Below are 27682 nucleotides of genomic sequence, written 5' to 3' on the forward strand. Positions count from 1 at the left end.
TAGAGTGTTAAAAATATACATACTATTACTTTATTTGAAGTCATCCTTTATTATAAATCCAAATAATATAATCTATTCAGTTGACAGCATGATTTGCTGCAAATAGATCCTTATATCTGAATATAAATCCAATACAAATCAGTTATCTTGACTAATGCAGTGTGAGCTTAGCAAACTTAATTTCTAACTTGCTACCATCAAAGTGGCCACTTTTACACTAATGTGAGTTAATTTATGAAGTGCTACATTTTGAAATATTTAATTATTAAAATCCTTAATAAAAAAAAGAAATAAAAATCATAAATGCTTTTCCAAAATCATTTTTTAAAAGGTATTTAGGGATATGTTTAATATAACTTTCATGCATTCGAAATTAATTGCATCGCATTAAGGTTTTTTTTGTTAACATTCTGGCACTTCTTGAATTCCATAAGTTTGATCCCTATATGTGACATTTAGTGCGCAAACAGAAAAGATCACAGACAGATCTGAGAGAATTTTGTTTTAAAGCAATGTTATGCTATAAAACAATACTTTAAGCTTTGAAACATCTCTGAGAGCATAGTTCACTGTAACATAAAAAACAAAACAAACAGTACGGTAAAACTACAAACTAACCAACCTCCTAAACCAGGACACAGTTTAAGAACAATTATTCAAGAAGCAGTCAGTAAATACAGAGAAGCCAGTGTGTGCTTGGTAAAGTGGATGAAGAAAAGCTTGTTAAAGGCTGCAAGAGTTAAGAATAGATCCATAGTTCCCTTTCCAGAAGGACAAAGAAAAAGAAGCTATTAACATGGAGCATTGTGCATTTGTTTTATTGCGCTGACCTGAACTGTTACCATGTTTCATTGTATAACAAGGAAACCAACTTTGGTTCACCTTTGCTCTCAATGCTCTCAAACATTTTTAATACGATAAACTATTTTTTTGTAAATATGTATACAGTTCCAAGAGGAAGACATTGTTTGATGATTGCAACTAGACTTGGTATCCTAATTCACCTGAAAGATCCAGATTGAGAAGAAAGGTTTAACATTTATCCATGTTTCAGGTCCTCTTTCCTGGCCATTTGACCTACATTGGATGGAGGGTCATTCAGCCCATGACCCTACTTACAGACCAAGAACAGTAATATATCTTTTTAACTGAAATAGGTTCAGCCAACTCTATCCTCTTGGAGCATCTCTCATATCTAAATATTAGTTTTTTGGTAGTCTAATTTAGGAATCATCTAAAACAAATTAGTTCGCTTTTCCAACTCCATTTTTATACAACTGGGATTTTATGGTGTCAAACTATTAAGCAAATAATCAGCATCGACTCCAAAGGATCTTCTACTCAATGTCATAACACCAAGATCAATCTCATCTCATCTGCTCACATGTAGGTGGTATTTACCAATAATTTTAACTTCTCCCCCAAAACAGATTTTATTCTCCAAAACGGCTTTAATCATGTTTCTTTTTCACTTGGTGAACTTTGTAAGGCCAAAAGTGAAATATTTTCATCACCAAGTAACCTTTAAAAGCAAATAAAGACCAGAGATATACCATTATTAACCAAATTGATTTATTATGCATGAACAAATCCCTTCCTGCCTCTTTCACACAGACACAAACACGCATTCGCACGCACGCCTGACATTTAAATACATGTGGTGAAACCTCGGCATAGCTGACTTTGTTGTTGCACATGCTTTAATAAACGATAGATATATTTACAGGATAAGCAATGTCTACAAACAAAACGGTCCAATCCTGCAGCATTTTTGCAACACCTGCTAATCGCTTTTGATTTATTTTGAAAAATTCACCCACATTCAAAAATAAAACTATAGAAAGTAATGAAACAAAAAAAACAAACGTTGGGGGGAGGGGGGGTTGGCCAATACGACATAGCATTTGCATGTATATGGAGTTCATCCACTACATAAATATGGCAGTAACACTGAGTAATTTCTTGGGTCTATGTACAGGTTTGTGATGTGGGGGAACATTTAGTCTCTGCATGGACGACTGAAGCAACGAATGCCTTCTTTTAAGACTGGGGTGGGGAGGGGTGGGGGCTGAGTGTAGGAACAAAACGGACACCTCCATCCTTCCACTCACCTTCTGCTCGAGCCATCGGCGCTGACGCAACAAACGAAATAAGGCACGATTAATACTTGGACCATTATTCAGGGGAATCTACAGACCTGCAGCTGGCTTGTGAGGCATGTAAACAATTTTTCAATTGATTAGAACTGCCTGATCACCTTCCCTTTTGCCCCCAACAATCAGCGATTTAGTCCATCTGATGAGATTTTAAACAAGCTTCATGTAGCAAAGACCTTTGACCCCCCCCGCAAAGAAATATGAAAAGGGGAAAAAAAAAAAAAAAAAAAAAGGTGGCTGGAACACTGTCCCCTCTATGCTACTTAACAAATACAATCACATGGTGACAAACAAAGAAAACTAGTAGTGCATACACTACAAACACAGATAAACGCAAAGCCTGCCAAACTTCCCTTGGTCAGGCCGCAGGAACGACCTTCTTATCCAGGAGGGAGGGACGCGATCTGAATAGAAAAAAAAAAAAAAAAAAAAAAAAAAAGAAAAAAAAGAGTGACCGATTAGTTTTCCAAAGCTGAAGCGGATTCAGTTGCTGTGCGTCTAAACCGAAGACTAAAAGATAGAAGTGTTTCCCACGGCGCGCCATGATTATCCCGGACCAGACGATTCCTGACTGACCTCCATCCGACATTTCTCCTGCCTCAACCAATCAGCAAGATGCTTTGGGGTTTTGTGTCAAACTACATCTAACAGCCCCCAGATGTTTTAGCTGTCAAATAAAATAAAGCTCCTCCAAGCCTTCTGATAGCTTTCTGTTGGCGTTCATCTTCGTAGGATGACGAGGGGGAGAGGAGGTCTGGTTGCCAAGACTTTAATCCTTCCCTTCCAACGCTGCCGCAGCACCAGACGGATTCAGAGTTTCGGGACAGGGACTAGAGAAGAGAGTGACTGGTGAACGGGGCAGGAGGATGGGTAGACGGTCTGGTAGTCCAGGGTGGTCTGGTACAGCTGTTTGGGGGCTTCTGGCTTTGGTAAGTGGGATGGGAACAGCTCAGTCATGCTTCAGGTGGTCCTTGATGTCCTCCTCGTCCGTGTACTCTGACGGCTCGTCTCCTGGCTTCAGCAACCTCCCAACGTAGTCATATTTTTCTAAAAACACCACAAAGAGAATCAATGACAGACTAAATTCTATTTTCCCCTTTCCAGTCAAATATTTAGGGGTCAAAAAGTTTGGCAGAATACTTTTTCTCCTTAAAGTTCACTAACATTTTGGCATCGATGAAATTCAACAATCCTGAGGGGTCAATAGAAATGCTTTGCTCCATTTAAAAACTTGAGACAATGCATTTTATTCCAAAATGATCAAGGTATAAAAACTATTTCAAAACCTTATAGCTCGTAATGGACAGCTTTGTTTTATGGAGGAAAAACAGAAGAAAAAATTTACTTTTCTCAGCAGCCAGAACTTTCAGCTTGTTTAAAGGAATTCTTAACGATTTTTATCAGCAAATTCTAGTCTAAAAAAGAAAAAAAAAACACAATTTTTCTAGCTTAAATGGAAAAATCCTCTAGGAATTTACAAAAGGGCTGCAACTTAGATTTCTTTTTTAGTGAATGGAACCCTGTTAAGCTTAAATTATGCCACATAAAGAGCGCTGGATATTTGATGACAGAGATTTCATCTTAAATGCAAAATGTTAACATATTTTGTAGTTTTTACTTAACTTCTGGTCTTGGTCTTTCTGCAAAAGCCATGTTTAAGAATCTGTGAACTCCACTTTAACTTTAATCATTTACCACATTAGTTGACAATGATTTCCATAATCAGAATTAATCAGCTTTAATTTCTTGAAAGTTTCCCATATAGCTCAGGTTGGATGGATGGAAGACAATAAAACATTTTCAAAAGTTTCCAGTTTTTGAACCAATCAAATCTTTGAAAGAAGAAATTGTCTTCATATTTTTCTTTATTTTTAATTATTAGTTTACAGAACTTTAACATAAATAAGTAGACGTAATGTGTGAATTCTTTAGCAGTTTCACTTGTTCATAAATAATGTAATTCAACTCTTAATGCTAGAAAATAAGCCGGCACTGCAGCAGGGGTGGTTTATAAAATTAAAAAGGGCTTTAGAGGCTTATTTAAGTTTAAAATGTTAACTATAGACTTGCTAATAAAACTAACCTCTAATCAAAAGATTTCAGTTTAAATTTAGACAATAATATCTCAGATTTCTACTTAAAAGAAAACTTTCTTTCCTTTTTTTTTAATGGGCTGCAGGGTTAAAGCCCACTCTAATCTGAGGAATAAGATGTTATAAAAATAAGGTTGTGTTTACCCAAATTTTTTTCTTTCAAAAAACAAAAATGTTTGCTTATGTAGTGGAGGTCAGGAGAAACTTAACTTGGATTATGCAGACTTTTTAAAATGGAGGTGTGGACATCCAAAGGAACCTACCTTGGAACTGCATCTCCCACTCCCTCACACTCTCCATCTGTACTGCGTTGAGGTCTGACAAGTCGTCATACTCATCCCTCAAAGCGTCTTTTTCCAGGCAGAAGGTAGCCAGGCCCCTTGAAGCATCCCGGCCAGCGAAGATACCGTAAGGGCCGTCTGGAGAAACAAAAGCATGATGGGCAGCATTAGAAGAGTTTCTCAATCCTTCGATACAAATGTAAAAATTGACATTCCAGGGAAGATGTTAAATAGTTTAAAACAAAGGAGAAAAAAATGAAAAGTCTATAGATACGGTTTTAGAAAGGCTTCAATTCTGACCTTGGCAATGAACTCAGTCCTGCATCTGATGGCTTCTTATTTTATTTTACATTAAACCTTTAAACATGTATCTGAACCATCAAAGCAGCAACATAAATATATTTTCCCCATCTATACTGGCAGCAGATTTTAGACATGTTTATTACCTGTAAATAAACATGAAACCAAATATACTACATTGTGGCCATAAGAGCTGGGTGCTTCTCATGCTTTACAAGAAAACCTTGTGTTACATTAGATCAGTTTAAAACCAGCTGATGGACAACAAAATGTTTATAAAACATTTCAATCAAAAATAAAAACATTTTAACAGTAACAGGTTGATGAGCAGGACTGTAACCAGAATTGGGCCTATAACTTAGGCATGGGACAAAAGTTCATAAAGTTCCCTAATCTCAAGACTAATTTCTAGATTATTTTCTGTAGCTTTTATTGTTGGACATAAGAAAATGCATTAACCTCAAACCTCATTTAAAACCAGTTGCATCTTATCTGTGTATTCCACAACTGCCAAGGAATGAAGTGTTAAGTGTTTCTCCAGATCCTAGTTTACTCTGTTTATAGAGCATGTGTTCACTACCCCAGCATGTGTCTGCCAACGGCATTACCTTCGACTCACCCCCCAAAGCAGACAACCTTTCTACTTTTAAGACAAGGCTTAAAACTTTTCTTTCTGATAAGCATCTACTTAGAGAAGCTCAGGTCAATCTGAGCAATCTCCATTGCTATGCTGCTATATGTTTAGACTGCTGGAGGACATAGTGCCCACTTTTCTTTACCGTTTCTCTTCTCCCATTCTGCAGTATTTGTTAGTTCTACCCCTAACTTTTTGTTCTCTCTGATTTTCCTTTTCATATTAAATTATTCTGGTCTGTTCCCGTTTAGCTGTGAGATCATCCTAGAAGGAAGCATCAGCTGGGCTGCTGTTTTCAATAGTTGTTCATGATTGGGCCAGTTTTTCAGTGCTTAGTCTTGTTTCTCTCTTAGAGATAGCTGCCGGCACAGCTTTTGCTGTGATTAACTGTATCTGCTCTTTATCATCCTTTGGACATGAAAACTGGCTCAAATCTCAGTTATTTTGTTGTTTTTGCTGTCCTATGGAGCTAGCTTACTGTTGCATTCTCCAAGATAGAAATATTCCTGAATCACTGCTTTTACCGGTATGTTCCTTTTGTATGTATGCTTCAGTCTTCTTGAACCCACAGTCGACCTCTGCAGAAGTCAGCTTACAGTGAGCTTGGTTTCTCTGGAGGTTTCTTTTTGTTAAAAGGAATTATTCTTCTCCGCTGTCGCTGAAGGCATGCTCACGTAAGGGCTGCAGAGGCAACGACATGATGCAAGTGAACATCTCCTGTAAGTATGTTCTCAATCAGGAGAAGAGAATCCTAAAAGCCAGTAACTGGATGCAATCAGCTGGCTTTTCTTAGATAAAAATATTTTAATCGATCTGATAAAATTATCTCTGTAAAGAGAATAGAGAGGAAATGCTCTTAGAATTTATGCTTCATAAATAAACTGAATCTAAGTCCTACAATTGCTTTGTTTCCAGTCCTATTAAAACACATCTAAACTGCACTCTACAGCAGAAGAAAGCTAAACTGATCACATACCTAGTGTTAGCATTTTTCACTTCCAAGTATTTCATAAAAAAACAGATTGGGGAAAAGGGTATTACTTTCCACACATTAAGCATTTACTTTAAAGTAGTACTTAATCAAGCTGGTGTGTATTTCAGAATCTTTAACAGAACTATCAGTATATGACAGTAAAGCTAATACAATATCTGCGCTGCAGTGTTTATTATCTAGGGGCAGTCATACTCCAACATCTACAAAGATAAGGACCAAAATGCAAGAAGCCTGAACAGAACCTTACACCCTCCAAAATAAAAAAATAATAAAAAGGGTCTTGTTTATCCTGTAAATGTGACATGTTAACGTATCTAAGAGCTACAGAGTAGAATTTGTGCCCTGTTTCAAAGCAGCAGGGCAGGTCTGTTGGCAGACATGCACCACAAAGAGAGAGGTGGAGATAGGAGTGGTTCACTTCATACACTTAAATACTGAAAGTACTGAGAGCAAATATGTAAACATGAAACTACGAAACTTGTGTTACAATCAAGGTATTTAGCCTTTAACAAAAAACATCTGAACCAGAACATTTGTATACAAATAAACTGGAAGAGCCTGTTTTTCAAAAACAAAATATGGTCTAGTACTTCAACAGAAAAAAACCCAAAAAACCTTTACTTGGATAGCAACTAAAAGTCAGTAAATTACTGCTGAGCCTTTTATGGTTTTCCAAGAGGCGCATCATCTGACTCTCATATGAAAACTCTCATACCCTTTAGGTTTTTTTCTGTGGTTTATTGAGAAACTAAGAATAGATGGAATCGACAGAGTTCAAATTGTGACATAAAGACGTGAGAAAATGACACCAAAGTCAGCAATCTGTTTGCAGTATTTTTTGCAACTTGACCAAAGAGCAGTTCTACTAAATTCTTCCTCTGCTCAGCTCTTGCTCAAAATCCTAAATATTCGGAGTGTCCAAACAGGAACTTGAGTAAGCTAATCAGACTCATCTTTGATGCTTTTATTTGCTATTCAGCCCTGGAAAGATGGAGCCAACCTTCCTTCAACAAAAAATAAAATAAAACTGATAGTGGTCAGGAAGTCAAATCTGAACAGGACCATTTAAATCAAGATTTAAAATGTGTATTTAAGACATTACACAAATAGAATAAAGAGTTCCAGCTTATGTTTTAGTTTTTATATCTAAATGTTAAGCAAAGGTGACTTCTAGCCAATAAAAGCTTAATATTTTGCTTTTTATTTTAGATTTATGAATTAAAAGCTAAAAAAAAATCAGCTGCTAACTTCAGGATAGTCCTATGAAGGGATCTACTGAGGGAAGGACTGTTGTGAAGCAAAACAAACTGGCCTTTTTAATTAGATAAAACACCTGAATCACATATTTACTTAAGTTTGATCAGTTAAGCTTTAGGCAGCCTTCCCTACACATGTCCACCACCCATATGTTGTATAGACCAACAGTAATGTTCACAATGTTAAAGCTTTAAATCATTGTAAACAAACGACAGACCCAGACTAGACAGCAAGCTTGTGCTGTCTCTGATAATGTCAACAGGCTAGCAGGCTAACATTAGCATAACAAATTCCCTCTGGGTTCAAACAAAGCTCCCAAACTAATTCGGTGTATCTGCTTCACTGGCAATACAATGTTAGCATGAGTGGAAATGTAACCGTTAGAAGTTACAGACTCGAGATGTATGCTAACAAGCTAGCTGCTACCACTCCATTCAAAATCACACAAAGCCAAGGAGCTAAGCTAGAGCGGTTTGCGCCCAATTTTTGGTCCACAATCACCACAGGCGGCAACGTGTCAACTAACTCCACTGTCCTACACTTTCCGTCCGCAGTTGCTTCACCTTTTCCATAAAACTTTTTGCCGCTGGTGACGTCGAAAACTTTCATGTTCACGGCCATGAGGATGCGGGGGTTCTGGACACCGTCGTACTCCCGCAGCTGCTCCAATGTGAAGTCCCGTCTCCTCATCTTGGTAAGCATCGGGGCCTCGTCGCCATGGGCCCCGTCGGATACGAGCCGCCTGCCCCACCGCCGGTACACCGCCAGACAAACCGCAACAACCAGGATCAAAACGGTGATATTTAGGAACATTCCGCCCAAGCTGAGCCCGTCTGACTCCTCCGCCGCCCCCTGCCCGCCGTTTGTGTCAACTGGTCCGCTCGAACTGTCTCCATCGTCCGCCATGCTGCACAGTTTGCGCTTACCCGCCCCTGGCAAGCTGAGGCGTTCAGGTGCAGTCGGGAATAACAGTACCACTAGTTGAGTGAGCGTTCAAGTGTCGGAAACTAGTTCACCCAGACCAAGACCCCCAGAGACAGTTAAAAGGGCGGGATTATTCAAGACATAAACAATGAGAGTCTTCTCCGAGAATGTTGATACAGAAGTCTGTCAAATATACGAAAAGTAATAAAGGGGGAAAAAAATGCGATTCGACAACCATAAAATTCTTGATAAATAAGAAAATATGAACATTTACTACAAACGACGAGGGAATAACAATGGCATCTGATTGAGGGGTTTATAGACTTTTTAAATGTTGCATCTTGTTATTTTCTTACTGTGGCACCCAAAGGTAGATTTAAATCTTATGGAAGCCCGTTTTCGCTACATGAAAGTAAAAAAAAATAATTAAAATGTGACATTTTAAATCACATTTACAAAGGTTATTCTTTATTCAAATGTCTTTTTAAATGTACATTTTTCTTTTAAGACTTTTTTTTTTTTTTGCTTTAGCTTACCCTCTCCATTTACCTTTTTTGTGGCCCTCCTGGTCTCTGAGGGAACATTAACTGTTCGAATTAAGCTATTTATACTCAGAATTATTTATTTTAATTTTTAAATCTCCATTTAGAAATAGGATTTTAAAATAATTCCACAAATTCCAGTAATTAATAATGGATTAATACATATAATTTAAAATTCCCCTTTAATAATTAAATTCGCAATGCGCAATTTCAAAATGCTTTTCAGATTGGATTGCAAGTTGCAGTCCAATAAAGGGACTTTTTTGGACTGCTTACAACACAAATATGAATCCAGGCCTTCCTTCAGTTTAGACACCTTTGCATGAATTCTTCCAATGGTTCCATCAGACCCTAGACCAGTGACTGGAAAACCAAATCTTGCAGGTTACCAGTGACTACCTATACTTATAGCACTTTTTTTCTCAAGTCAGGAGACTTAAAGCACTTTACACTACATTCAGTCATTCATGCACATACTAAATTACATTACATTGTAGCCACAGCTGCCCTGGGGCTCACTGACAGGAGTGAGGCTGCCGCACACTGTTGCCCAAATAGTGACTCTTCACAGATGATTCGCTAATAAAACATTTTGTTTATAACATACTCAATTAACGTAGAATTTTGGCTTCGAGACAGAGGCTACTAAAAATGTTTTGGTTAATCTGATGTTTAAGGTACGCAGCGATACAGTATATTTAAGCCCTGATTGTAATTCTCTATACTGCAACCAAGAGAAAGCCAATACCATAAAAGGTCTCTCTGTACTACAACTCTAGTGATTACATTTCTTTTATTTTTCGTATATTTTAGATTATGATACATTTTCATTTTAGCATTAAGTATGCATGTCATTTACCTGTCAGAGTGAATCACTTAAAAAAATCAGGTGTAATAAAATAAAAACTGTTGTTGGCAGATTACAGATAACTTAATGTTTTGTGTTAATTAGTTTAGTATTGTATTTTATACAATGAGAATTACAGGGCAGCCCATGTTTTTGTTTTACACTATTTGGAGTGATGTTTAGTACAAATATATACATAGAAATCTTTATTTAAAAGGTTATTTTCCAAATAAAAAAAAAATTAGTATATTTAAAAGACCTGCTGAAATGTGTGACACAAATTATAACAGTAAGCCACTTTAATAAATCAATCAATTTATCTATATTATATATGTCGCATATATAAGGGAAGCAGTCGATCTTTTTTTGATTTGGTGTTTAGGTATCTTTCAAAATTTTTTTCTTTTGTTCACCCATCCTCCACTCGTTTTATAACCTCACACCTCTGTTCTTGGCATTTTTGGGGAGGTGGCATTTAATTTGAAGCCAGTCGAATGAGTAGTGAGTGAAGATGATCCGACTTGAATTATTTCACTGAGCCTTGGATGGGAACAAAAAGCTGCTGATCAGGTTAGACGATTCGCCCTCAGCAACACTTTAAGGGAAAAAAAAGAGAAACCTTACCAAACAAGTTCATACAATCAGTTTTATTCATTTTTTTGTGCATTTTACAATTCAAGAACATGCAACTCTTAATCCTGAAACACTCAAAACACGCTAATAATAAATCACTTCTTCAAATCAAATGAATATGGAATAGTAAATGATTTTTTTTATAGTATTTACATTTTTTTTTTATTCAACTCAAACCTTTTAATCCATAAGTAAAGGAAAGTTAACATTTAAAGTGCTCTAGAGCACCAAGCCTAAAACATAATGAAGTAAACTTTGAGCTAAAATATACTGTAGTTTTATGACACTAGCTAAAACCCATAATTCCAGCAGAAACATTTCATTTTGTATTATATTCAATGCACAGGCTAGTAAAAACAGCAATGATCACCTAAGACTATTACATGAATCAAGTCGATGAAAAATAAAAACAAAAATAAAACAATAAATTAAGCAATCTCTGGGTGTAAAAGGGGACTTAAAGCTTCCCAGAAAAAAAATAAAAGGATGATTTCTGCAGCTTTAGAATTAAAAAAAGAAGCATATTTTAGTTTGAATGTGATATGTTGCAGTCAGGCTGAGAAACATCTGGGGAGGGGCAGCATCTGGGTCAGTCCTTCACAAATCAATGATCGAACCTGATTGTCACCATGGAAATGGAAGGTCTTGTCCAAGGAGGGGTGGAGCCTGTGACTCCTTTCAACCCCAAACAAGGAAGACCTTTAGATATTAAACACTGTTGACATCATGATGGATAAGATTAAGGCACACATGACTATCTGCAGTATCTCTCATCTTGGCAAACTACAATCACAGTTCAACAGCGTCCTACAGAGCGGTTTACAGCGATCAACAGACCACAGAGTTTGGCATCTGAGAGATAAAAGGCAAAATGCGGGGAATGCATTTTTTTTTTGTTTGTTTTGTAAACGTTATGAGCTGTCGGGCAAACAAATTCAAGCTAACTGCCAACATTTGCTTCCTTTAAACTGAAATGCACTGATAAAAACAATCAGAATAAGTCAACCACGCTCAGGCCTCTTTAGATCCAAAAGGTTTGCTGCTGAAAAGAGCCAACAGTAACCTGAGAGCAGCTGCCGCCTCTCTTCACAAGCCTTGGAAGTTGAAGCTCTCACCAGGAGGAGGGAGCCTCATTTGTTGGGTGAAACTCCATCCTTTTTCACCGCTCTGCTGTCGGACTTTTTGCCGGGGTTAGTTGATGGCGCCGCTGTTTTCTTGGGGCCGTCTTTGGCTGAATTCTGTGCGGAGGAGGAGGCAGCAGCCTGAGAAGGAGCATTGGAGGATTTAGAGGCCTGCGTAGGCTTTGAGGTAGAGTTGGAAGGATGTCTGCGGCGCCTTCCATCATCCCCGGCCGAGGACGAGGGATATCTCTTCCTGCCACCCTCTTCTCCTATGGGAGGCTGCAGACCAAAATTGCTTATTAAAATTTAGTTCCATACATTTTTTTTTTTTTTTTGACAATAAAAATGTCTTCCCTGCATCTCTTGCTGTTTGCACAAACAGAACAAGAAACTCACCATCACCCTGAAATCCTCCAGGTTCTTGAACTTTGAGAGGTGCTCCTGCAGCTTTGGGTCAATAGGTTGGTTCTTTATCTTTGAATACTTCAGGAAGGCCCAGAACTTTTCCAGTCCATATAGCTGACCTATAGAAATAGAATAACTGGTAAAAAATACAGCAGAGGAGATCCTGTTTACACTGGATGCAAACTGACTGTACTATGGCTATACCTATAAACATTAGGATTATGTTTGGAAGTCACTGTATTGTGGTAAAATCTAACTAGGCTGAACATGATTTATCGCAGATTATGCAGACAACCAATATGAATTAAGCTACAAGTACAAACAGGTAGAGGGAATGCTGTAACCCTGATGGGAGCATTTTTTTACAGCTTTGTCACAGCTGATGGCAGGAAAAGCATACGGCTTTAACCCCAGAGTCCTTCATGTCTCAGGTTTGTGATTTCTTTAGCTTTTCCTCACATTGGCATCTTCATCTGTAGATTTTTTTTAAAGAAATATACTACCAGATCAATACAGATTACACTAAAATAAAACATTAAGTTCTTTATCTAAAACTAGAAATTTACAGTTCTCCAAAGAGGAATTCAGTTTATGATGAGGAACATTGTCCACATGGAAAATTAAATAGAATGCCAGAAAACATTTGATTTTATATGGTCATGATAAGCCTCTTTCCCACTGAATATAGTGAATAAGTGCGTGTTCAAAAAAAACCAAGCATTGTATAAGTTCCAAATATCAAGCCGATTCTTTAACCAATGCTGGTTACCTTTCTCAAAGTCCCTCAGGGTCTCCTCCTGAAAGTCTTTGAACAGATCCAGCTTGAATCTCCTCTCCAAACCATAACTGTAGTATCTGAAGAGGCATTCCAATCCATACCTGCCAGAGGAAAAAACAAACAAAAAAAAAAAAAACAGAAAAAAATTATAAAGCTTATAAGCGTGAAAATATGGCAATTTCCCCAACTGGTAGCTGCCAATTATGGTCAAGTTTCCTTCGTCTTCACAGCTTTCCATAATTAATGGTCTTAGTTACAACTTTGTCATTAAATGATTTTTTTTTTTTTTTACAAAACATCCACAGAATGTCTAGAGCATTGCAGAATTAAAGTATATATATATATATAGTATATAAATAATTGCTTTATTAATTTTGACAGCTCTAAAACATATTTACTTTTTGTTACGATGCTAACGTCAACATGAAATGTTTCTGCACCCATAAAAGGTCAGGTCATATAAAACAGAGCTCAGGTGTTGCCAGATCCTGGCAGCTCCATTATGGAGCTGAGAAATTAATTCTCAGGGTTTTATTTCTCAGATTTAGGCCAAAAAATGAAAATGAATGTCAGTCAAGCTTTTAAACATGGTTAAGAAGAGCCTCAGAGTGGCTACTTTTCTTCTGATAAAGTTAAATGGAAGGCGAGCGGGCGAATTCCAGTGCGCCACTTAATGGCCGGGAGGAGTTAAAGCTGAAGCTAAAAGCCTCTTGTCAACGGGGAATGGCCTGCATTTATGTTACACCTTTTTTAATTAATGGAAATTCAAAGTGCTTCACACTGCATTCATTCACACACTAATTATAAAGAGATTTATATCGTAGCCACAGCTTCACCGGGGCACGCTGACAGGAGCAAGGCTGCCCTACACAGGCCCAGGGACAGGTCAACACGCAAGGCGGGTGAAGTGTGTTGCTCAAGGACACAACTAAGATTAGGTTTGAACCAGCAACCCTTCAATTGCAGGACGAACTCTTTGATATTCTCTATTTGAAAATAATACATCAATCAAACCTCATGAGGTGAAGTGGTTTTAAGAGTATTTTTTTTAAATGCTTATCACCTTAAGGTTTAAGAAATAGAGCAAAGATGTCACTAAAATCTTGTCTGATTTTCATCAAGCTAGTACTGTATGTTTCATTTAGCTGATGAGCTGAATGTATTACAATAATCTAACAGAGGAGCATTAGATGAACTTTACTACTGCTAGCAGGAGCAGACAGCTGGATGCAATGATGGGAAGTATTTTAAAACAGCTGAGAGCTTATTGTGTAAAACAGAGCCGGTTGCGGATTCAGCCAAGAATGTAGGTTTTGCAGGTGTGAGAAGGCGCCTCTGGCAGAAAGAGCAACAAACGCAGCTCCACCCTGTGCTGTCAGATACAGAGTCACACACTGCAACAGCCTGGTGACACTCGCCATCACCAGATGTTGGGGGACAGTTCCCCATCTTCTTTTTTGTGAAGATTTAAACTGCTGAGATCCATTTTATGCAATTCTGATAAGTCTAATAAATTATGGGTTAAAATTATAAAAGAACAGCTTTGAAAATATGTTTTCTCTTTTCCTATCACGAGCAGGAGGCATGGCCACAGGTTATGTTTTACAGTAATCTAAAACAAAAACAAAATACCTGCTAAGTTGACATTTTTAACCAATTCTAGCATCTTCTAATACTGAAACGTTGAAGTTTCTAAAACAGCAATCTTTGTGTATTCCCAAAAGACTGTGGATTGACTCCTGGTGTTCCAATCAAGTGCAGAAAATCATTGTTTCCTGACAGTGGCCGAAAGTTCAGATGGAGAATATGGAGTTATCGTGTGGAACTCCACTTTGCCTTCCTTTGATCTGCATTAAGTCTTGAATAAATTGAAAACAAGTTCTAACAAGCTACAGGTACAGCTTCATCTTGAAGCTCTTTTGCAGCTCTGAGTCCTCAGACCTCACTTTCAAACTGATATTAACAAAGATCCAGGAACATCAACCACACCCAGTGTGTTGTCAGAGCATTTATGGTGCATTAACTTATCAGAAAAAGATCGGATTTTTTGATTCTCCTAAGCATATCTAACTAGAGTCCATAATAATCATTGTGCAACACAAAAAGCCAAAAACTTCACTTTAAAATGGATTTGCATTTCCATTTAGGATGTGGTTTTCTTGGTCTCCAGGTTTCATCTCAATCAGATTGGTTTGTAAACATAAACTTGAAGCAATATAAACATCTACATGCAGTTCAAAACTTCATTTAATGTGCATCTAACCTGTAATTTTCTTTGGCATCTTCAAGTGCAAACTGTTTGAACTCCTCATACATCTTTCTGTTGAAGTTGTCCCTGAGAAAGAAGGACCAGAACCTGAACAGAGTGTTCATCTCCTGAGACTGGCCCACTCCCAACCGTTTTCTCTCTGGAGAAAAAAAGAAATAAGACAAAAACAGCAAATTGAGGTCGTCATCGTGCATCGCTAAAGCAAAGAACAGGCGGGTTTGAGCTGCTGGTCTATTTACCATTAAGGCACCTTCGGCGGTACTTGTGATATCCCTGCTGAGTGAAGCCGTTGTCTCTCAGCAGCTCATGCGATGGATGCCAGAACTTAGGCAGAGACTGGGGAGTGCAGCCGTAGTTTCCTGACAGTGGAGCTCCTTCTGATGGAGAAGCGTTGGAGCTGCTGTGGATCGATGACACAAACAAAATTATTCCTGTTCTATAAATCAGCAATAATACAATAAAATACTAAGAATCTCAACGCAAACTTTAATAATTTCAAAAGTGAAACTGAACTGAATCTTCATTTTAGTAAGAATCTCCAATTGCTTCCTGTAGTTACGGTTTAAGTGTTCACTGCATGTTCAAAATATCAGTTAAGCTTTAAGAATATATCAAAAAACAGAGACAGCTCTTTGCATCTTTAAGCACTTGACGTAGACAAAAAAAGAGGAAGTGTTGTTATTGTAAATGCAACTCGTGAGGCAAGGCAGACGGACCTGATGGAGGCGGAGCGCGGTCGGTGCTCACGGGAATCCATCACCCATCCGATGTGGGCCTCCTGAGGGGGGTTGGAGCTGTGGCGGGTCTTCTTCTTTCTCGGCATCTGGGAAAAAAAGCAGGTTGTTTAAATACATCTGTAGACTTTGTTTTATTTATAGTTTTAGAACAAGTGAGAGCACATAAATGCAATGGAAGTAAACAAATGTAAAATTTTCAAATTTGGGTCTGATGACTATTCTTGATTGGTCTGAACCATGTAGATTATTTTTAACCTCATGTCTTTAGAAGTCAGCTAATTAATTAATATTTTGTTTTAGTTTTTCTCAGTATAAAAACTGTTTTTGAAAAACCAAAGAGGTATTTTAGAGAAGTGAAATAAACATCATGAAGACCGAGGATATAAAACAATAATCAACACAAAGACAGTTGAGTTTAACATCCTAACAGGTAATGGAGATTGGCTGAAAATGCAGCATTAATGAACTATCATCATCAAGAGCGCAACTAAATCCATACTGACACCTGGTGGTGGCAGCATCATACTTTCTTCAGCAGGAAGAAGGAATGTGATCAAACTTCATGATTAGACATCAAATTAAATACAGGAGAGAGCAGAACAATGATCCTTAACAAAACGCTAGAGCTACAGTTGGACATAAGATTAAAGCATGGATTAGGATTATCCCGGTAAACCTAAACCTGGAGGAAAATGGAATCCAAGATTGAGTGCATGTAGAACTAGCTGCCTCTAGTTGTGTAAAACTGAAAAAATGGAGGGCCGGCAGCAGTGAGAGCTGGAAAAGGTCATTCGTGTGCTCAGTGGATGTGGTTCTACTGTGGGATGGGGGCCCATAGAGCAATTATGCAGCATTTGTTGCTGACATCTAAACAATCAAGTTATGAGATGTGGAAAAACATTCACCTGTCCATCAATGGCGCCACTCTCCTTCATAACCGGGTAAAAGCGTGGAGCCTTGTTGGGATCCTGGCGTCCAGGCGTGCGCGGTGTTCTGGGGGTCCGAGGTTGAGAAGTGCTGGGGGACTCGGGAACTGTTGCAGGAAGAGAGCGAGCCAAATCTGCTCCGCTGTCCACTGTGAAGGCAGCCATACATTCTGTCTTTAATTCCCCTCGGATGATAATGTCTTATTATCACAGTGTGCGTTTATCAGAGTTCATGTGAAACTGGAAACCGTTAAATGTCAATAATTGCTAACATGTTACTGAATGCAGTTAGGAAACTTTTTTTGCATCAATACCACCATTTGTCCTCCACATAATAAATCCAGTTCATATTAATTATATAATTAATATGGACGATATACAAATTATGTAATGTCTGAATATCTTAAATGTATCCAATGCAGGAAGCTTAAAGGAAACAATCTACAGAGGAGGTCTTTAAACCCACCTGGCATGGGAAGAGCTGGGACTTCCTGGTTTGAGTCAACAGGCACTTTGGGAGTGAGGGTGTCAAACTCATCTTTACTGATGACATTCAGCTTCTTGAAGTTCTCCACATCCTGCTGGAGAGAATAAATCAGATCTTTAAACAAGGCTGCTCAGTTATGGTTATTAAAGGAATAATACATCTGATGCACACTGCAAAGAAAACAACTGGAATCCAGAAAGGAAGTTGAAGGACTTGATTCCAATCGGACATTTTAAACGATTGCTCAAAGGTTTGGAAATGAGATCTATGGTTTGTAACTGTTTTATGAATTTCTAATTATAGATAGATGTAATTGTAAACTGTAATGTAATTTGTAATGTATTCTTTTGCCGCTGTCTTGGCCAGGACTCCCTTGAAAAAGAGATTCTTAATCTCAATGGGACTTTTCCTGGTTAAATAAAGGAATAAATAAAAAAAAAATAAAAAATAAAGATTTTGGTTCAGGTATCACACGTTTACACTCTTTACGCCTGTAATAAGTTTTGGTTACACTGCGATTCAGTTACAGTGAGAGGCAAATCAACTTTTTCAATAAACCTTGTTTTCCTTAATAGAGATAAACTTTTCTTCATCAGCTGGATGGAGTAAATGTTATCTAGACATTTCCACTAACTGATATTTAAAAGGGGAAAAACTAAGATGTATGTTCAAAAAAACAAAAACTTAAAAAAACATTTAAAGGTTTTTATAAATGGTATCTTGAGTTGAGGTTTTAATCACTTTTAAGCAAAATTTCATAAATACATTATTTTCACTCTTCACAATCCTGCACCTAAACATTACCTGAAGTGTTAAAAAAACTAAAACTGGTTGTGGAACTAAATAAAACAAAAATATAACTTAACATTAATAAAAACTAATTAAAACCAACTAAATCAGAGAAAAATTGTTTCAACTAAATAAAATTAAAACTACTATTTAAATTAATTATTATGACATTTGCAGACTAGGTTTATTATGAATCAAAAGCAATAAGATTTTACAACTAGAATAATTTTTTAATTTTAAAGTCATTATCACAGCATCTAGCAGGATTCAACGTCTTATAAAAGTATTCGGCCCCCTTGAACTTTTTAACCGTTTGCCACATTTAAGGCTTCAAACTTAAAGATATAAAATTGTAATTTTTTTTTTTGAAGAATCAACAATAAGTTGGAGACAATCATAAAGTGGAACAAAATTTATTGGATATTTTAAACTTTAACAGACAAAAGTGAAAAATTGTGTGTGCAAATTTAATCAGCCCCCTTGAGTTAACAGTTTGTAGCACCAAATTTCGCTGCGATTACAGCTGCAGGTCGCTTGGGTTATGTATCAGTTTGAACATCGAGGGACTGAAATCTTTGTCCATTCTTCCTGCAAAACAGCTTGAGCTCAGCCAGTTTGGATGGAGAGCGTTAGTGAACAGCAGTTTTCTGTTCTTTCAACAGATTCTCGATCAAATTCAGGTCTGGACTTTGACTAGGCCGTTCTAACACCTGCATATGTTTATTTAAGAGCCATTCCATTACAGATTTCACTTTATGATTTGGATCATTGTCTTTTGGAGGTTTTGCAGGCTCCAACAGGGTTTCTTCCAGAATCTCCCTGTATTTCGCTCCATCAATCTTCCCATCAGTTTTAACCATATTCGTGCCTGCTGAAGAAAAGCAGACCCAATCCATGATGCTGCCACCACCATGTTTGATAGTGAGGATGGTGTGTTCAGGGTGATGAGCTGTGTTCCTTTTACATCAGACATAATGTTTTGTATTGTTGCCAAAAAGTTAAATTTTGGTTTCATCTGACCACATCATCTTCTTTCAAGTGTTTGCTGTGTCTTCCAGGTGGTTTGCAGCAAACTTTAAAGAATACTCCTTATTGATATCTTTAAAAAAATGGTTTTCTTCCAAAAAGGCCAGATTTCTGCAGTATAAGACTGATTGTTTTCCTATGGAGAGTCCCCCACCTCAGCTGTAGATCTCTGTAGTTCATCTAGAGGATTGACTGACAGACTCTTGGTTGCATCTATGATCAGTTTACTCCTCGTTAGAGCTAAAAATTTAGCGGGACGTCCAGGTCTTTGTAGATTTGCTGTGACAGTGCTCCTTGGGATGTTAAAAGCTTGGGAAATCTTTGTTATCCAAATCCGGCATTAAATTTCTCCACATCAGTATCTCGGACCTGCCTGGTGTGTTCCTTGTTCTTCATGATGCTCTCTGTGCTTTAAACAGACCTCTGAGACAATCACAGAGCAGGTGTATGTATACAGAGACTTGATTACACACAGGTAGATTTTATTTATCTTCATCAGTCATTTAGGTCAACATTGGATCATTCAGAGATCCCCAATGAACTTCTGGATAGGGTTTTCTGTACTGAAAGTAAAGGTGCTAATTCATTTTTTTTATTAAAAAGATTTTAAAAAATCCAACAAATTTAATTTCCCTTCATGACTGTGTCTTACTTCACAGGAAAATTATAATTTTATATTTTATGTTAGAAGCCTGAAATTTGGCAAAAGGTAAAAAAGTTAAAGGGGGCTGATGCTTTTGCATGGTACTGTATCACAGAAAATCATAAGTTTTGACGTTATGCTGCTTTTTTCCTTATTAGTTAAAACAGTTATCTTAAACCTGGGGCCTGAAAGCAGTTAACACTGGAGATAAAATAAAAAAAAAATCGGCCTTAATATTATTAATGCACGAAAGCACCTACGCATCGGGCCCTTTCCTTACTTCTCTGTAATTACAGAACAGTTCTTCTCTTAGAGATCATGCAGATTGTTGAGGCTGATTAAATCCCAACATGCAGATACAAACACCTGATAATACCATGGGCTGAAGGCATCAGTGTGACACACAACATCTGTCAAGTGGACTCTGACCTTTACACGTTGGCCTCACATGCATGATAGTGAAAAACAAAAACTGCATTTGACCTTGCTGTGTGTGTTCAGGCGTGGGATTTCCCACACGTGGAAGCTTTAAACACAACCTTTGAGCCAAAAAAGAGCTGACATTGCTGAAAGCTCCTGACGACCATGATGAGTGAATAAGTGATCTTAGTGAGGGAAACACTTCAGCACAGAGGCCACATTTACAGGGACATGATTGCTGTAGTTTATGGTTACAGAAGGAAGCATTTGATTTCTTGTTTAAAATCATCAAAATAAAGTAATATACAGTTTAAATGTACATTTACCTCATTAAAAAAGACTTTTTTTTAATACATATTTGACTTTTAGTTGAGATATACCAATTAAATCAGAGAAAGAAGCAGCCCGTTTCACAATGACTGGTGATTAGAAACTCAAAAACTCTTTTCATACATCTCTTTGGACTATTTTCAGTTTATAAACTTAGACCACTGTTTTTTTCCCCAAGTTGTGGCTTTTATTCACTTTGATGCTTTTTCACATCATGCTTCCTTATGAGCTGTGTAGTATTTTTTGTAGTATTTTTAGTTTAATTCATAACCCGAAAGAATAAATTATTGCACAATAATCAGGGATGCTCACTTTTTCAAACTGAATTATTTAGATCGAAATGTTTTATCTTGATCGAAAGATCAGTACAAGTCAACTGCAATTTGATCAACAGCAATGATCAAATTGGATGAAACAATAGACAAACATGTTTTCATACATTAACCTGCATTATTAAGATGTTTGGTTATAATTCAATTATTGAAATCAGAGGGTTTCAAACATTAAATTGGTTTAAGGATTCATTTCAAAATAACCACAGTCTGGCAATAAAAACCAGTTTAAGAAATGGCACAACATTGTTAGAGAGACTACATACTATTTTATCCACTACAGTTCTGCTGAGCAAGTCTCACAAATGACGTTGCATCATTGCTCTGTGACCTACATCTAATGCTCTTACATTCGCTGCTTCTGCAGATGCTGCAGCTTTTCTAAAACCGGGTCATTCAGCTCTGGACGCAGCTGTCGGATACACGAAGGGCTTGTGCAGTACACGTTTATTTTAGTCCTCCTTTACACAGCAAAAGGGGGATCAGTTCAACCTCAGAGACCCCTGAGAGGATGTCATGGTGTTTGGGACAAAGCAGGTCCTGCTTTCTATCCACAACTGTTGCGGATGGTCAAAATGTTTTATCTAAATCCAAATAACACAAATATTTAGCTACAAACTTCTTAATAGTAGGTTATAGCTCAAACCTAAATTAATAAAAATGGAAAAAAGGTGACTGTACGAGCAGACTTTCTGGTATGCTTGTTTAGTAGGAGTTAGGATTATTTTGCTAATCAATTCATCTATCATTTATATATATCATTAAGTTCTTTAAAGAAGATTTTTTTTACAGAATTAAACCAGATGAAGCAAAATTTGCCACTTGAGGATTTCTGGATTTAGCATACTGACACACGAAAAAGCTATTTTATCTTTAATGCAAACTATGAATATATATTTTTACAATTTTGGTATAATTACCCCTCTAAGTGGGTTTTAGAGTCTCTACACTCCAGTTAAGGATTAATGGATTAATCATGACTAATTTAGCCCTGGTAAAGACACGCTTGTATAAATGAGTGGTATAACCCTGAATGACAATTTTAACTGATAAAAGAAAAGTCAGGAACCAAACTGCGCATAATCTTACAATTTGGATAATATTTCTCCCATTTGTTTCATCTTGGTTGGCCCTAGCTGGTGGCTTTATATAAAACACAATTTCAAATGAAAGTGTGATCACACTGCTGTAATAAAAGTTTTTCAACATATCTTTAATAGAGGTGCCAATAAGGCTGGAGGGAACTGTAGGTAGAGGATCAAGCACATATTAACCCTAATTAATGTATTTTAATTTGGAAAATAGGCTACCATAAAAAGATAACCTTAATGTCGGATGTCTGTGATCTTACCTTGCTACACTCGATCAGCTCCTCTCCCTTCCACAGGTCCTGTTCGTAGTAGTACAGCCCGTCGTTGATTGCTTTAGCCAGATCAGCGGTGATCTTGGCTCGGGATTCGTGGTTTCCTGTGCGATCACCACCAGGGTGTTTGCGAACGTAAGGAGGAGTCTGGGTGACAATCAGGATCTTGTTGACATCTTGGTCGTCCAGCTCGTAGTCTGAGTCATCATCATCTGACCAGTCGGTGAATTTGTTTTTCCTGGGCGCCATCTGCTCCATTTCCTCATCGAACATGAAGTCCAGCTCCTCCTGGTCCAGCTCAGCCTGAGCAGGAGGCTGACTGCTCGGAGCAGTGGCTTTGGATTCTCCCTGGAGAAAGTTAGAAAAGATTGAGTGAAGGTGGGAAGAACCAAACATGAAGATAATGGGGAAGGTTACCGTCTTGCATAAGTATTCATACCCAGTGATCATTACCATCATTAACCACGTTCCAGTCCAAACAACCAGGGTGAAATACTGAAAAGCTAAGTGAACAGGCTAAATGCTGTTAGCAAAACAACCTAACACTAATGCACGATATTGGGATTTTGGACGATATCCGATATGCCGATATTTTAAAACTCATGTAGCCGATAACCAATATCGATACCGATGTTACAGCTGGACAAAAATAAGTAGTCATTGAAAATAGCAGTTTTGTTATCCATTTCTGACACTTTGAAAAATAATATACTCAAATATATTTTCATATGCTGATATCAAATTGATTTTGAAAAACGCCCTATCGATCTATTTTACTTTCAAATTTCATCATTCTGTCACAAACTCTCGTGATATTTTGCAAATTCTTGTGAGATTTTGTTAGTAAAATAGATCGATGCTGCGTCAATATATCAACATATAAAAATATGGCAAAATTTCGTGAATTTTCGGGGGATTTCGTAGCATAACGATGACATATAGCAATATTTCATTAGTAAAAGAGATTGATATGGTGTTTTTAAATGGCAATATATCAGCATATGAAGATATTGTGATTTTTTAATGTATCAATATTTTTCCCCTCGTCTTTAGAAGTTTTTAAGTCTGTAAAAAAGAAATTTCTGAGGAAGAAGAAGAAGTTTTTTTTTTTTTTTTTTTTAGACTTTAGAAACTCAGAAGCTGATCAAATATCGGGTTAAATATCGGTGGGGTGGCCGATGTCCGATATTCAGTTTTAAGGCCGATACAGGCCGATACCGATAGGGGGCCGATTATATCGTGCATCCCTAGTTATGATAAAGCATTTTTTTTGCCAATAAGGGTTAATAGATTTTGTAGAGTATTCACAGTATTTACAGCTTCTAGACTTCCTGACTATGATGCCAAAAGATAAGCACAGCCAATTCTCTTTGAACGAACTTGTTTCTGATCCAGCCACCATGTTTCATCAGAGAGGTCTCTGCTCAGCCATTTTTTGGATCACTCTCAAGATGTTCAATTGGATTCAAGTCTGGGAAACTAAAGAAACCTACAGAAAAGACAACGGGATTGCCCCTAGGATGCACCGTATGTCTCTGCATTTGCTACGGACAAATAGTGTAGCATCACACCCTCAATAGATAGATATATGTTTCAGACTGTTTAAAAGATTTGTGAAGAACTGTTAAAATTTCAATACTCAATTTCTAAGTATTGACTCTGATGTTTTCCATCAGAACCTGTGGGTTCTAGTTCAGGTAAATACACTAAGTAAAAGGTTTAACTTCTGAAACTTCAATTGCATTCAGTAAAGTCTGAGGTTGTAAAATGAAAAACATTGGAAAAGATCAAGGATATGAATACTTTTGTGAGGTACGCAAAAGTTTTAGGCTGAAAAATATTTTTGAAGAAAAAAAACAAAAAAACAATTGAACCATTCTGAATGAGTAAATGTTTGAAGACATGCAGAGAAAGGAGAAGCAGAGGACAAAGTGGGACGAGTGAATGACTGAAGTAAGAAGTACTCAACAGGAGAGGAGAGGTGGTCAGGCTGGAGCTCTGAGGGGCATGAGGGGCCAGCAGCACACACATCATCACTGTCATGCTGCCGGCAAGAGAAAGGATGACATGGAGACGGAAAAACATGGACAAATGATAGGAGAGGCACAGAAGGAAAGAGGGATGAGATGGATGTTAATCAGCAGAATTTGTTGTGGTTAAATAAGAATGACAGTTCATTAGGAGACTCCCTACTGTTCACTGAGGCATTGCTATGTTTAGCTAAGGATTCCTCATAGTTCTTGATCTTTAATCTGATATTAATCAGGGCATTCCAATGTGGTCTGATTTGCATCTAGTCAGACTCAAACTTACAGTCAAAGCACAAAGGACTTTTTGTTGTAATCTGGCTCCATTCACTTATTCTACATTCTACAAATAAAAGTCCAGAAGATTTTCTTTTTGTTGTAATCTACAGATAATGTGTTTAGTTAAATTTGCACCAATTTTTTTCCCTCAATCATATAGGTTATAGGTGAAAAGACTAATAAAATATTTTTTTCCTGTCCTAATTGTAAAATGTAACTAAAGTTTATGTAAAAGCGTAACCCAACCAACCAGACAAGTTTTGAAAAAGTTACCAAAGGATTTGCCCACGAACACCTTATGATGGCCGACTGAATTTTAAACATGCTCGATTTTCTCAGGACCTTACAATTCCTGATCGGCAGGTGGCTGAGAGGCTGATAGCCGCCCCCTTACCTCTTTTATACTACACAACGCAGGACGTAGGATGAGGCGAAAACTCGGACGGATTGAAACATTCTCGCACGATTGGAGAATTAAATATGAAAATTTGTACAAAAGTTACCATTTAACTGCATCAAAAGCAAATATTTCCAACAATTTTGGGGTCATTGAATGCATTAATCAAAAGCTTTTTATTTTGATGTATTTTCTCTTTTTAGTTTTAAGAAAACAAATCATCAGATAATAGTTCAGAACATCTGTTACTTTAATAATGGGGATGATTGGCTCAATTTTCTAGCAGAATTAAAACACTATATCTCAGATGAATTGCAGCCATTTAAGGGTAAATACAATTATTTTTGTACTTGTCCACTTCAGTTCTGTATCACTGTTGCTCATTAACCTACAACCCTTTTTGATTAGCCTACCTTTGATTTTCCGGAGGTCTGACGGTGCCGTTTCTCCACTTGGATCCAGGCGTCAGGGTCTGGTTTGGGGTCAGACTTGGGGGTGTCTTTGGAGTTGTCCGAGGCCGAGTTAGAGTCCTGGTTGGAGGGGGCGGGTTCACCTGATTCCTGTAGCTGCGTTGAGTCCAGTAGCGGCTCATTTACAGGCAAGGTGGCTAAAAATGGCCAGAGAAATAAACAAGAAGCTATCAGCACAACCCAACGATCAATTAAAGCAATGTGAAAACTGAGGACATTAAAGGAGTCTTCCATTTCTACAAATTATTTCTAGACATCGCCGTGCCTTCTCAACTTTAATTCTCCTTCATGCCTTCTGTGACAAAACTTCTAGTATTAATTAACACTTAGAAGAAATATTAGTCTACAAATATGACACGTTTACACTAACTTATTAATAAAAATGAATACACAAAGAAAAGCTTGGGTTAAGGACAGGAATAATTGCAGCATGAAGGTTCATTCAATGGCGACTCCTCCTGGCATCAATTAATCCACATTTTCTGCTCAAGTGAATATTTAGGGCGGCAGCATTTAGTAGATAAAATCAGAATAAGTGTATTTTTTGCTGCCTTGGAGTTCTGGAGGATTTGATTTGAATTGGATCTAATCACATATGTTTGATTTTTTTTTTTTTTTTTTTTTTTTTATTAAAAGCTGATTGGTTACAGAAATTGGCAGGAAACTGCTGATTCCTGCCCGGCACTGGGTCGGGTTCTGGCGCACCGGGGCAGGGAGTCAACGGGGGACCGTTGACTCCCTGCCCCTGCCCGCCTGGGTTCCCGGAGCATCCCGGAGCTGACGGCTCGGTTCAAATGCCCGATGTGTTTCAACTACTTGGTGCACTGTAGTCGACCAAAATCCCGGACGATTTTGAAATGAAAATATAACAAACTAAATGTCTGCAGCTGGTGGTATCACACAGTGAGCTAGCTTATCATTTAGGTGTACACATCGAAGAAAAAAAAGTGATGAACAATGGAATCCCGCGGAGTGGATTGGTGGGAAAGACAACAAAAATGAAAATCAAGATTTTCTGAAAGATGTAATCTTCCTGAACGAAAATTCAAATAACTGATAAAACCAATCAGAAGCCCTGTCCTGAAGAAGGTAAATGAATACTGACCAGCAGTGGGTGCATTGAGGTTCTGTCGAGGAACAAATTCAGGGCAGTTGATGAGCTGGGAGAAGTCGGTGCGAGGGGAACCCACGACAGAAGGGCCGGGGATGGGCCAGCGGTCTGGCTCTACTTTACAGCGGATCTTGTCGTCCACCAGCTCCACTTCTGTGCTGCTTTTTAAAGCCTGGAAAGATAATTTCATGAGTAGGTTTCAAATCAGGAAAAGATCCAGATAATTTGTAATCATGTCTGACCGATTCACTTCAGGGCTGGGTATTTACCTCCATAATGAGGTTGACATCAGTGGTAAGAGCCTGAACTCTGTGGAAGCCAGCAATGAGAGAAATGGGAAGGAAGCCCTGTGCATCCATTTTCCTCCTGAGGAAGAAATCCCGCTCCAGGTTGTGGATGCTGAAGTAGTATTCACTGGAAGAAGAGGTAATATAGATATAACCAGTTTAGATATAAATGATGTCAGTCTATTCAGATCAAACTTGCTGTTGCAAATAGTGGGATGGGTGGCATCATCCTCTGACAGAAACCAGTTTGCTCTAGAATCTGGTCCATAAAACCCAAAACTTTGCATTTCTGGGTTTTTTTCTCTCAAAGTGATTTCTAAGGATAACTTTTAAGTTCAGGGGTGATGTTTCTATGCAAATCATAATGTAAAAATATGGTGTTTCAGCAGTTTGTAAAAGTATTCATACTATTTAAACATGCCCCCCTGTTTTTTACAATATACCCACAACCTTCAGTTAATTGTATTGCTATTTTTTGTGACAAAAGGAAATTTGAAGCTGGTTTTCAAAATTCTTTACAAATGATATCTTGTTCTTCTGTGCCTGGCCAATGGTTATTTGATATTTGTAGACACATCCACTCAGACAAACATCAGTTTTGTTATTTGCAGGATTTAAACAGAGTTAAATTCAAACACAGGTTGACCTGAAAGTTAATTAGGAAAGTTGATTTAATGGAGATTTTTTTTCCTTTACAAAACTTGAACCAGTTGAAGCTTCGTCCCCCCCGAATAATGTTAAGTTAGCCCCGTTGGATTCATTTCAGTTCTGAGTTGGTTGTTCTCCAAGCAAATTGTAGTTTTTAGGTCTTTAAATTGCTGTTC

At 37.6% G+C, this 27682-nt stretch overlaps 2 protein-coding genes across 2 annotated transcripts in view; both read right to left on the bottom strand.

The window, feature by feature from the left end:
- Positions 1-1546: 1546 nt before the first annotated feature.
- pgrmc2 (progesterone receptor membrane component 2) lies at positions 1547-8673 on the bottom strand. Its single transcript, XM_015378508.1, has 3 exons — positions 8279-8673; positions 4513-4668; positions 1547-3203 (listed from the first exon to the last, which is right to left on the bottom strand). Exons 1-3 carry the CDS (start codon positions 8619-8621, stop codon positions 3106-3108), a joined length of 597 nt encoding a protein of 198 aa, XP_015233994.1. The 5' UTR covers positions 8622-8673; the 3' UTR covers positions 1547-3105.
- A 2026-nt stretch (positions 8674-10699) lies between these two features.
- Positions 10700-27682, bottom strand: part of LOC107087113 (la-related protein 1B-like) — a 33480-nt gene continuing 16497 nt past the window's right edge. Inside the window, exons 8-19 of the mRNA XM_015378495.1 lie at positions 26841-26985; positions 26566-26743; positions 25404-25597; positions 22276-22635; positions 17364-17478; positions 16877-17046; positions 15951-16057; positions 15474-15634; positions 15229-15373; positions 12957-13066; positions 12179-12306; positions 10700-12061 (exon numbers count right to left, since the gene is read on the bottom strand). Coding sequence (XP_015233981.1) covers positions 11792-12061; positions 12179-12306; positions 12957-13066; positions 15229-15373; positions 15474-15634; positions 15951-16057; positions 16877-17046; positions 17364-17478; positions 22276-22635; positions 25404-25597; positions 26566-26743; positions 26841-26985 — 2083 coding nt within the window. The 3' untranslated portion in view covers positions 10700-11791. The remainder of the gene's footprint in view (positions 12062-12178; positions 12307-12956; positions 13067-15228; positions 15374-15473; positions 15635-15950; positions 16058-16876; positions 17047-17363; positions 17479-22275; positions 22636-25403; positions 25598-26565; positions 26744-26840; positions 26986-27682) is intronic.

Source organism: Cyprinodon variegatus, unplaced genomic scaffold (assembly GCF_000732505.1).
Source record: "Cyprinodon variegatus isolate N-32 unplaced genomic scaffold, C_variegatus-1.0 Scaffold173, whole genome shotgun sequence".
NCBI lineage: Eukaryota > Metazoa > Chordata > Actinopteri > Cyprinodontiformes > Cyprinodontidae > Cyprinodon > Cyprinodon variegatus.

Coding starts and splice junctions, on each gene's coding strand:
- pgrmc2 (XM_015378508.1), bottom strand. CDS start 8,621: ATGGCGGACGATGGAGACAGTTCGAGCGGACCAGTTGACACAAACGGC. Junction 4,669..8,278: donor CAAAAAGTTTTATGGAAAAG/GTGAAGCAACTG, acceptor TTGTTTCTCCAG/ACGGCCCTTACGGTATCTTC. Junction 3,204..4,512: donor GTGGGAGATGCAGTTCCAAG/GTAGGTTCCTTT, acceptor TGGTGTTTTTAG/AAAAATATGACTACGTTGGG.